The 12,607-nt window shown below is 41.9% G+C and overlaps 1 protein-coding gene across 1 annotated transcript; it reads left to right on the forward strand.

Moving 5' to 3' along the window:
• Window positions 1-1,439: 1,439 nt before the first annotated feature.
• LOC135607464 (probable serine/threonine-protein kinase PIX13) lies at window positions 1,440-3,726 on the forward strand. The gene is made up of 6 exons (XM_065099311.1): window positions 1,440-1,580; window positions 1,995-2,350; window positions 2,430-2,562; window positions 2,645-2,787; window positions 2,872-2,995; window positions 3,103-3,726. The coding sequence occupies exons 1-6, from the start codon at window positions 1,514-1,516 to the stop codon at window positions 3,549-3,551; spliced, it is 1,272 nt and encodes a 423-aa protein (XP_064955383.1). The 5' UTR covers window positions 1,440-1,513; the 3' UTR covers window positions 3,552-3,726.
• The last annotated feature ends 8,881 nt before the right edge of the window (window positions 3,727-12,607 follow it).

Consider the following 12,607-nt stretch of genomic DNA (forward strand, 5'->3'; position numbering starts at 1 on the left):
TTTTGTTCTTCCTAAAAAAAATAAATAAATAAATTTCATTCGTACTCATAACTCAAGTTGGGTAATTCTGACAGAATTCGAAGGGAAATCCTTAGACATTTCATGAGCCGTCTCTAACCTCTTTTGTTTGTCTCATCTCGAATCTATTTTTATTCCTAATTCTGATCCAATTTTTGGATGCAAGATCGCCCACACGAGGATCTAATGATGTGGCGAAGGAACCAAGTCGGGTCTGGGAGCACCTCACCGGTCGGCTTAAGGTGAACCTTCGATTGCTACTCCTCCTTGCCAAGAAAAGGTCAATGTTAGGAGGGGGATTCCCGATTTGACCTCTCCGAAGTTTAAGTTAACTCAAGGTGGTATATAGGTGTTTGAGGTGTCTTTTTTGTTAGTGGGGAGGAGATTGACTTTTATACTTGTTTGTTGAAGGGTCGACCATATAAGGCTCGTTAATGATCCATGATACCTTGGGAGGCTGACACATGCTTTCTGTGTGACACGGGCCAACCTGTATGGCTCCGTACCATGCGGCACCGCCTTGCATCATCGCGAATGGCTTGAGATAGGGCAGCACCGCCTCGTACAGATCCAAGCAGTACGAGTACGACTTCCATCACCCTAAGTGCTAAGGTGCTTTGTCAGCGCGTGTGCACTACATCAGTCATAAGGAGGCTGTCGTTCGTTGCCATGCAAGTCACGCCAAAATATGCCCTATTGGATAAAAAAACACGAAATCAACTCTAATTAGAAGGCATGACACGCCCAGTGTGTTCCCCGAACCTGAAGCATGCGAAGTATGTCTACGGCATGGGGCTTATAACGTTTCTTTGATGCTCGAATCTAGAAGCAGCGAGCATGTGAAGTCGATCACACGTATGGTCTACACGTAGAGAGTCGAAACACGGCGTTTAATCGTTGCTTTGTCCGCATCTGCGGCGACCTTTCGGCCATCAAGTACCAATCGTGGCCGTATACTTGGAAGTAGACTTGAATACGGATTGACAACATTATCAATGGGAAACTTATGTCATGAATATGAACTCGTGAATCAGTCTAAATAAGGCAGCGCTCTTCTGCGTATGAACATGGAAAGAGTCGCACTACATCTTCTTCTAATCTATGTTGTTCAAAGTGCCGTCGTGATTCCAAGTTCAAAGCGTTTATTTATCTTCTATGTAGATTGTTACGGTGGACGACATGAGATTGAGACGACAGCTGCCTCTTAAGCCTGCTTATCATATGAAAGCGAACGCCTGGAGTCAATCGCATGCGCCATCAACTCTGATGAGACGTGGAGAAGGGGAAAAAAAAGAGGAAAGGAATAACAACTTGGAAAGCTGCTGTTTTGCACGCCAGTTGGTGTCTGACAGTTGGCTGACTTTTGCGATGACTGGTCAAAGCGGAAACGTAGACTCGATGCTGCGGACGGCCAACTACTTATTAGTGTCTCCCGTCTCCTGTCCTACTCTCGGGAGAGAGAGAGAGAGAGAGAGAGAGAGGCCAAGGAAGGGGAATGGGGAACTGCGTTTGGCCTTCCTCGAGATCTGCAAGTCCTGCAGATACCACACCATCCAGTCCAGGTATTGCCAGACAGAATCAATCGGCAAAGGTTCTGCGCAAGGAATCGAGATTGAATCTGTTTTTTGGTCTTTGTTGGGATCAAGTTTCGCTATACTTCGCTCATCTTTTTGCTGAAATTGCTCGAGTTTCCATCTTTACATGCGATTTGAGGATGTCTTTCGATTCGCTTTGTTTTCGCTGCTCTTTCTAGGTTCTGTTCTTCCCCTCTCCCCCTCCCCCCTTGGCCTCTTCCATTTACAGAACGAACAGAATGATTCCGTATCCGTCAATCCAAACTGGGGCTTGGAATTTGCGGTCCAATTTTGGATTTTGACTTGGACCACATGAGCCTCTTCTGATTTCGTCAAGATTCATTTGATTTCGTGGTTCACATGGCAGTAGCTGAAGGAGATATTCCTCTTGTGGCATCGCAGGGCGGTCGACACCCAAGACGGGCAGTAGCACCACAACCACCGGGAAGCTGTCGAGCCCCAGCAGCAGCAGCACCTTCGGGCAGTCCACCGGCAGCAGCAGCGCGAGCATTGATGAGGTGTTTCCCGATGGCCGGATCCTGGAGGCGCCCAACCTCCGGATCTTTTCCTTCGCCGAGCTGAGGACCGCCACCAGGAACTTCAAGCCGGAGATGGTTCTCGGAGAAGGCGGATTCGGGAAGGTGTACAAGGGGTGCGTGGAGGAGAAGACCCTGAACCCTGCCAAGAGCGGCGTGGGGATGGTGGTCGCCGTGAAGAAGCTGAACCCCGAGAGCATGCAAGGGCTGGAGGAATGGCAGGTGCCCTCTCTCCCCTCCCTCGCTCTCTGAAACAAGCTTCCAATGCTTCCCTCTCTCACCATGTGGCTGGTGGTTGCAGTCTGAAGTAAATTTCCTGGGGAGGCTGTCACACCCAAACCTCGTCAAGCTGATGGGGTACTGCTGGGAGAAGGAGCTCCTCCTCGTGTACGAATACATGCCCAAGGGAAGCTTGGAGAACCACCTCTTCCGAAGTGAGTTCGACCCTCCATGTCCATGAGTCATTCTGTAGCTGTCATGAATCCATGTTGATCAGCATATGGTTCTTGTGCACAGGAGGAGCAGCGTTTGAGCCACTCTCTTGGAGCATAAGGCTAAAGATCGCCATTGGAGCAGCTCGAGGCCTCGCGTTCCTGCACTCTTCGGAGAAGCAGGTCATCTACCGCGACTTCAAGGCCTCCAACATCCTCCTCGACGCGGTAAGTCTCCGCCATTAGTGGGCCTCTTGCCTCCCTCTCTCGACAAGCCTTGATCGAAGTCTGCTTTCCTCATCCCTTGCGCAGAACTACAACGCCAAGCTCTCCGATTTCGGCCTCGCGAAGCATGGCCCGACCGGCAGTGACTCACATGTCACCACGCGCGTCATGGGAACCTACGGCTATGCGGCACCGGAGTACGTCGCCACTGGTACGCGTCTCACCCCGCCCACTCATTCATGGTGTGGATTGTGTGGCTTATCATGAACAGTGATCGCATTCTACCAAGCTCATGAACTGGCTTCTTCCATGGATCAGGTCATCTGTATGTGAAGAGCGACGTGTATGGATTCGGAGTCGTGCTGCTGGAGACGCTCTCCGGCCAGAGAACACTGGACCCCAACCGGCCGAGCGGGCAGCACAACTTGGTGGACTGGGCAAGGCCGATGCTGGCCGACCGGAGGAAGCTGGCGCGACTGATGGACCCGCGGCTGGAGGGGCAGTACTCCTCTAAGGGGGCTCTGCAAGCGGCGCAGCTCACCCTGCGATGCCTCGCGGGCGACCCGAAGAGCCGCCCGTCCATGAAGGAAGTGGTGGAGACGCTGGAGCACGTCGAGGCAATAAAGCGGGGGTCGAGAGAGCCCAGAAACACCCCCCAGCGGTCGGTTGCGGCCGAGGCTCCCTGCCGCGCCCATGGCCGGGCCGCTCCGCCGCTGCACCCCGGCGGCGCCGCTGCTCGGCAGCCCCACAGCGCGAGATGTCGATGATGAGTGGATAGCTTCTGCTGCTTGTAAAGGTAAGTCTTGTTATTGTGAGTTGTAACCATAGATTGTGTTCAGGGAGTCGATGATCAAATGGAAGGCGTTTGTCATCTCTGATGTATCATAGGAACAAATAAATGGGATTATGGAGCCATTAGATTGAGAGTGGAGGCACTCTACATATGGTAGATTTCAGACATGCAAAACTCACCCTATAGAAGCCACGAAGCCATTTTTCTTATGTTCTACTTGTAATAAATACCCTTAGTTTAATCTGACATTCAAAGTGAAGTGAAGGAAGAATTGAATTGAATTGAATTATAACTAATTAATAGATAAAAAAAATTTAGTTATTTTATAAAAATTAAATCATGATAAATAATATTAGAACCGACCTAATAATAACCAACATGATGAGAGATACAAATGCATATCATGGACTCCACACTATGGATCAATTATTTCAATTATTCGGATCATCACACTAAACACCTTTTTTTTTTATAGAAAAAAGAAATTTTGAATCACTGGATTTTATAGAAAGTGATGTTCTAATGATGGGGTTGATAATTATTATCAAACAAAATTCTATATTAGATAGCAGAATCTTCAACTTTAAATGGAAATGGTTGACAAATCAATTCATAAGATTGAAACAATTTATAGGCATATGATCATACAAACATCTATACATGAAGCTGGTGAAAAATAACACATTCCATTGATACTTAATTTACAATAAACTGGTAATAATGAAACTAGTATGAAATCACCTATTGTGCATGCGTTGCATTGCATAAAGAAGCCTTGGCCTTTCCAGCAGTCACAATCATCCTGCACATAGAATATGGCATTTAGAAAACCCCACAAGTGCTAGTGGAAGAAAAGGTTCACTTCCACTAAAGATTATCTATCGATATTTCAGCACATTCTGCATTTGCAAAGAACTGTTTCCATATTGCTATTTCCTGTTCAGATAATTGATAGTGATGATTCTTGGGAGGCATGATATAAAGGTGAGAAGCCACAAAGACAAAAGGAGATGTCTCTTGAGCACTTTTAGGCAGAATGGATACTGCACACAAACTGTCTTGACATAAACAAATGTGTGTGCTGGTGCATGTGTGTTTGATATGCATTATATAGATGAAAGAAGTACTATTTTATTATATATATGAACTAAAATAATAATCAGTCACATTCAGAGCTTTTTCTCAATTGCATCAAGACAAAAGTGCAATGCTCAAGATATTATTTAATATTTAACTCCTCCCCCATTTAATGCATACAACTATAAAACATGCGGTTCATATTTCTATGATCTGATCCATAAGCAGAATCTTAGCAGGGAGACGAACAGCCAGTCAGTCATGCATGATAGTGGAATATGTAACATTACTTCATAAAAAACTGGCCATAAGACTTGGATGAAATAAGTCGACATGAATATGATAAGACTAGGGTTTTATGATAGAAGAAATGAGAGAAAAGGGGATGATCATGGGATCGACCTTTTAGGGTTTATCAAAAGATTAAATAATATTTCATTGATAGGTTAAAAGAAATAGATAAATTCTTATATATAGAGTTCCACCTATAATCTACTAGGACTTGAATTTTTAATAATAAATAAATATTAAATAAACTCATATCCAACTCTTATCGAACTAAACAAACTCAACAAAATATTATTCAAAAGCTAAAAAAATAAAGGGATCCTAAAAATTCCTTCCCCTTCAAATCAGTCTTGCCCTCAAGGCTGAGCAGCATTAAACTCGGGGAGCTTCTCTTTCAGTACTTCAGTCACAGTGTATCTATGACGCATCACAACCCGTTGATCAAGTACGATCTCTACTTCTTGATAGTATAAGCAATAGGTTAGCCTTTCAGTGTAGTAGTCATTGTAGTCTTCTAAAGGACCCTCTCCATCCGATAGCTAGTGATAGTTGTGACCTTACTTCCACATCTTCCCTTTAGGATCACCTGCTTTCTATTAATAAAAAACTTCATGATTAGTTTAGAAAAATTCCAAGAAACATCACCTATGATAGTCATTTAATTCTAAGTACAACTTTAAAGTCTTCCAAGGGTAGCAAAAAGAAGTCCACAAGCAACTCTTGGCCTTGTATAATTAATTTTATCTTCGAACATTTGCTATCACAAGTTAAAATACATCGATCAGTGAACTTTACTTTGAATTTGTCACAACCTTTAATGTGATAGGCCGATTGATCAGCAACCTTACTATCCATAAATTTATTAGTGTTATCAGTATAAATCAAAATTATAATATACTGATGTTCTAGAGTTTCTCCAACTTTCATAGTTTGTGGGTTAGAGTAGCTTGCTAATGCATGCACTATATGAATGATAGGTCCAACATCTTCATCAAAATATATACCTTCATGATCGGAGTCCACATTATTAGCTTCTGATTCCTCCATAATTGGTTCAATCATCAGAAGTTGCCCTTATTTACATCGGTGTTCCCTACTCCACTTTTCATCATAGTGCTAGCACAAACCCTTCGCTGATCTTTCCTTGAGTTCTTCTCGGGTTAGTCTTCGAGTGTTATGGTTCCGATTGGGAATAGATAGGGCGGATGACTTACTGATCTTCTATTTATTGTCATTCTATCTTGATAATTTTTCTTGCTGATTTTTTCCTCATGTAAACGTGCAAATGACATTGCGATTGTCATAATACGGGTTTGACGAGTTTTAACTTCACACCAGATATTTAGATTAAGTCCTTCGATAAATGTATTCACCAGTTGTCGTTCAGAATAATATCTGGCTTGATTTGATAATCATTCAAATCTGCTCTGATATTCTAACACTATGGAAATCTCACGAATTTTGACAATCTGCCCATCAATATTCTCATATTCAAATGATCTAAAACGAATAATAAGTCCTCTCCTGAATTGTTTCCACGAGAGAACCCCATAGCAAGTTTTATATCAATCATACTATTAGATTGCATCTCCATCTAGCCGGATTGAGACTATTAGATTACATCCGACCATCTAACTGGTCGAAACTTCATCTTCCCATCTTGGAAATTCCACCTTCATGCGTGGGTAGCTTATGTCCTGCTCTTGGTTCCTTTTTCATTTGTCTCTAATAAGACCCTAGGGTTTTATCATGGAAGGAATGAGAGAAAAGGGGATGATCACTTCGAGAGGATCGACCTCCTAGGGTTTGTCAAAAGACTTAATAATATTTTATTATATACTGAAAAGAAATTGTTGCATCACTATTTATAGAGTTCCACCTAGAGTCCACCAGGACTTGGACTCTTAATAATAAATAAATATTAAATAAACCTCTATCCGATTCTAACTGAACTAAACAGACTCAATAAACATTATTCAAAGGCTTAAAAAATAAAAAGGATCCTAACAATTCCTCCATATTCAAATCAGTCTTGTCTTCAAGGTTGAGCAGCATCAAACTCGAGGAGTTTCTCTTTTAGTATTTCAGTCACAGGGTATCTACGGCGTATCACAACCCGTTGATCGAGTAAGTATAGTCTCCACTTCTTGATAGTGTAAGCAATAAGTTAGCCTTTTGGTGTTGTAGTCTTCTGAAAAACTCTCTCCATCTAATGACTAGTGACAGTTGTGACCTTATTTCCATATCTTCCCTTTAGGATTACTTGCTTTCCATTAATAAAAAATTTCATGATTAGTTTAGAAAAATTTCATGAAACATCACCCAAGGTTGATAGTCATTCAATTCCGAGCACCACTTCGAAGTCTTCCAAGGATAGTAAAAAGAAGTCCATAAGCAACTCTTGGCCCTACAAAATTAGTTTAATCTTTGAGCACTTGCTATCACATGTTAAAATCCATCCATCGACGATCTTTACTTCAAATTTGTTACAATCTTTAATGTGGTAGGCTAATCGGTTGGCAATCTTACTGTCCATAAAATTGTTAGTGCTACCGGTATCAATCAAAACTGTAATATGTTGATGTTTCAAAATTCCTCCAACTTTCATAGTTTGCAGGTTAGAGTAGCCGCCTAATGCATACACTGTATGTATGATAGGTCTAACATCGTCATCAGAATACATACCTTCATGATCGGAGTCTACATTGTTAGCTTCCGGTTCCGCCTCAATTGGTTCAATCATAAGAAGTTGCCCTTGTTTACATTGGTGCTCCCGACTCCACTTTTCATCACAGTGCCAGCACAAACCCTTTGCTAATCTTTCCTTGAGTTCTTCTCGGGTTAGTCTTCGAGTGTTAGGGTTCCAACTGGGAATAGATGGGGCGGGTGGCTTGCTGATCATTTGTTTGTTGTCACTTCTATTTCGACGATTTTCCCTGCTAATTTTTTCCTCATGTAAATGTGCAAATGATATCACAGCGATCATAGTGCGGGGTTGACGAGCTTTGACTTCACACCGAATATCTGAATTAAGTCCTTCAATAAATGTGCCCACCAGTTGTCGTTCAGATCAATCTCTGGCTTGATTTGATAATCTTTCAAACCTGCTCTGATATTCCTGATGGGGATATAAACAGGAATAACCTTTGTATAGGAACAAATACTAGAAGACCAAAATACGCAGCGGAATAAAATGGAAACACAATCAAACAGAACACCAAGATATACGTGGAAAACCCCTTCAATGTGAAGGGTAAAAACCACGGGGCAAACTAGAGATAATCCACTAAGAGAATAATGAATGTACAAATCTCAATCTCTTGCCCAAAACCCTAGTAACAACCACAAGAGAATAATTGGGATACAAGGATCACGTCACTGCCCACAATATCTAAAACTCCCAAGTAATCACAGCAAGAGCCTACTATAGATTTGATCTAACCTGAGATGAGAACACTGCTAGATGATTGTGAATAGTCTCTCTGCGTTGTCCTTGTATTCTTCCCTTTCTTTCTCTTCCTTTTCTGCCTTGTTCTCCTTCTTCTCTTTGGAATCTCATAGCTCCAAAGATCTGCCTCGTTGCTACCTTTTTATAGCTTTAATCTGCCTCTAAAACGCAGCCACCACACCCCCTAATCTTAATTAGGGTTAGGTTAAGAGGGGGTGTGGGCTGTGGGCTGATAAAGCCCACATGGGCTGAATATGGGCCATCAGCCCAACAACCTCCCCCTTCAGCCCATAAGGGAGGCTGTCCCATGACTCCTCAATGTAAAGCCATACCGACCAACTGTCTACATATCTCCTGTCTTTCTTTTGGTAAGGTCTTCGTCAACATGTCTGCTCCGTTGTCATCTGTATGAATTTTCTAAAGCTGCAATTGCTTCTCTTCAAATACATTTCGAATCCAGTGGTATCTGACATCTATATGCTTTGACTTGGAATGAAACATTGGGTTCTTACACAAATGGATGGCACTTTGGCTGTCACAATGCACCACATAATTTTCCTGTTTCAGCCCCAATTCTTGTAAGAATTCTTTCATCCATAACATTTCTTTGCATACCTCTGTAGCAGCAATATATTTTGCTTCTGTGGTAGAGAGAGCAATACACCTTTGCAACCTGGATTGCCATGACACAGCTCCCCCTGCAAAAGTAAGTACATAACCTGAAGTAGACTTCCTCGTATCTATATCTCTTGCCATATCTGCATCTGTGTAACCTGTTAACGTAGGTGGTCCACCTCCAAAGCTTAAACAAACCTTAGAGCTCCCTCTGAGATATCTAAAAATCCACTTCACTGCTGCCCAGTGCTCTTTGCCTGGATTTGCAAGAAATCTGCTAGTAACACCCATTGCATATGCGATGTCTGGCTTCGTACATACCATTGCATACATTAAACTTCCAACTGCTAAAGCATAAGGAACCTTTTGCATTTTCTCCTTCTCCTCATCACTTGACGGACTTTGTTCTGAGCACAACTTGAAGTGACCTGCAAGAGGAGAACCAACTGGCTTAGCATTGCTCATACTAAATCTTTCCAATACCTTCTTGATGTATTTCTCCTGTGACAACCAAATCTTCTTGTTTTTCTTGTCACGAGAAATCTGCATGCCTAGTATTTGCTTTGCTGGCCCCATGTCCTTCATTGCAAAAGACTCACTCAGTTCCTTCTTCAACCTGTCAATTTTAGACATATCTTTCCCAAGAATAAGCATATCATCAACATAAAGTAAGAGAATAATAAAATCCTCACCAAACCATTTGATGTACACACAATGATCTGAAGCCGTTCTTTTGTATCCATTTTCTGTCATAAATGAATCAAACTTTCTATACCACTGTCTTGGAGCTTGCTTTAGCCCATACAAGCTCTTCTTCAACTTGCAGACAAAATTATCTTTACCTTTGACTTTGAAGCCTTCTGATTGCTCCATATAAATTTTCTCCTCCAAATCACCATGAAGGAAAGTTGTCTTCACATCTAACTGCTCAACCTCCAAGTCCTGGCTAGCAGCAATACCAAGAGCAACACGAATAGAAGACATTTTAACAACAGGAGAAAATATCTTTTCAAAGTCAATACCTTTCTTTTGACCAAAACCTTTCACAACCAATCTAGCTTTGTACTTTGGTTGAGAACAATATTCTTGAGTCTTCAACCTAAAAACCCACTTGTTCTTCAAGGCCTTCATTCCATTTGGTAGCAGCACCAAATCATAAGTGTGGTTCTTCTGAAGAGCATCCATCTCTTCCTGCATAGCAATTAACCACTTCTCTTTCTGCTCACTCTCAACTGCTTCCTGGTAACTCTCTGGTTCACCTGCATCAGTAAGCATCACATACTCATCTGTAGAGTATCTTCTGGAAGGTTGACGTTGTTTAGAAGATCTTCTCAATTGAGGTTCTGCGGGAACTTGCTCTCCTACTTCTTCTTGCTCAACATGTCCTATAGGTAAATCAACATCAGGCACTACACTATTTTCCTGCACATCTCCCCCATCACCATGATATACTGGAGGAATAACTGGGTCACAATCTGCTAATCCTTCTGCAGAAGTCTTGGCTGGTGCCTTCTTCTTCAAATCTTCAAAGGTTTGATCCTCAAAGAAGACCACATCTCTGCTCTTGAACACCTTCTGCTTTTCTGGATCCCAAAGCCTGTAACCAAACTGATCATGTGAGTAACCAAGAAAAATACATTCTTTAGACTTACCATCCAGCTTAGACCTCTCATTGTCTGGAATATGTGCAAATGCGCGACAACCAAACACTCTCAAATGCCTGTAGGAAACATCTTTCCCTGACCATGCATGCTCTACAACATCACCATCTAGGGCTGTACATGGTGATAAGTTGATCACATCAACTGCAGTCCTCAAAGCCTCATCCCAAAACCTTTTGGGTAGCTTGGCCTGTGAAAGCATACATCTGATCTTTTCCATGATGGTACGGTTCATCCTCTCTGCAATTGCATTATGCTGAGGTGTACCAGGAACTGTCATCTCATGTTGGATCCCATGTGACCTGCAATAGTCATTAAACAATCCCGTATACTCACCACCATTATCTGATCTTATGCATTTCAATTTCCTTTCTGTCTCCCTTTCAACCCTGGCATGAAACTCTTTGAAGACATTAATAACCTGATCTTTGGTCTTCAAAGCATAAGCCCAAACTTTCCTGGAAAAATCATCTATAAAAGTGACAAAATAAAGTGCACAACTTATACCAAGAACATCAACAGATCCACCAGGAGTTTTTGTCCTCAAAGGACCACATACATCTGTATAAACACGGTCTAAGGCATGCATTTTTCTAGACAAAGCAGCACTAGCAAATGAAACTCTATGTTGTTTACCAGCCAAACAATCAATACAAGGGTTCAGATGTATACCTCTGAGATCTGGTAATACCTCTCTTTTGGAAAGAGCTTGCAGCCCCTTCTCGCTCATGTGTCCCAATCGCCTATGCCACAACTCCATACTGAAGTCTTTCTCTGTAGCATTTAACTGCTCACTATAAGCTTTAGCCTGCAACATGTACAAAGTATGACATTTCTTTCCACTGGCTATAACAAGAGAACCCTTACTGAGCTTTCATTGCCCTCTGTGAAATCTGCTTTCATACTCTTCATCATCTAGTCTTCCAACTGAAATTAAATTCAGCCTCAAGTCAACCACATGCCTCACATCCTTAAGTACCAACTTGCAGCCAAGGTTGGTCTTTAAATGGATATCACCCATGCCAATGATGTCTGCTGTGCCATAGTTGCCCATCTTGACAACACCAAAGTTTCCAGACCTGTATGTAGCAAAAAACTCCCTCCGTGGTGTAGCATGATAAGAAGCACCTGTGTCAATCACCCACTCAAGATCCTGACACACACAAGAAAAAATATCATCAGAAGGAGACAAAATCAAATAATCACCACCCTGCACTGTAGCTGTAGTATTATCCTTTGACTCTGTAGACTCAACTTCTTTTCCCTTTTTCTTGTTCTTCTTAGGTTGCTTACATTAGTTCTTGTAATGTCCTTTCTCACCAAAGTTATAGCAAACAATATCTTTTCTTGATCTTGACTTGCTCCTACCCATACGTGAACTGTTTCTAGACTTTGACCTTCATCTATTCTCTGAGATAAGTGCTTGTGAATCATTCTGAGATGTTGTTGAACTCTTTCTTCTCAACTCCTCATTCAACAAACTGCTTGTTACTTGACTCATAGTGACAATACCATCTGGTGCAGAATTACTGAGGGAAACCACCAGTGTCTCCCAACTTTCTGGTAATGAACTGAGAAGTAACAATGCCTGTAACTCATCATCAAGAGACATTTTCATAGAGGATAACTGGTTAGTAATACTCTGTATTTCATTCAAATGCTCAGCAATAGAAGCACCCTCTCTATATTTTAGGTTCACAAGTTTTCTGATCAAAAAAGCTTTGTTGCCAGCTGTTTTTCTTTCATAGAGACTTTCCAATTTTTTCCAAAGAGAATATGCAGAAATTTCAGTAGAAACATAGTGAAAGACACTATCATCAAGCCACTGTCTAATAAACCCAATTGTTTTTCGATCTAACCTCTTCCACTCATCATCTGTCATAGTTGTAGGTTTTGCACTATCCCCTTGCAAAGGTCCATACAAATCTTTGCAATACAAGA

Source organism: Musa acuminata, chromosome BXJ2-3 (genome assembly GCF_036884655.1).
Source record: "Musa acuminata AAA Group cultivar baxijiao chromosome BXJ2-3, Cavendish_Baxijiao_AAA, whole genome shotgun sequence".
Classification (NCBI taxonomy): domain Eukaryota; kingdom Viridiplantae; phylum Streptophyta; class Magnoliopsida; order Zingiberales; family Musaceae; genus Musa; species Musa acuminata.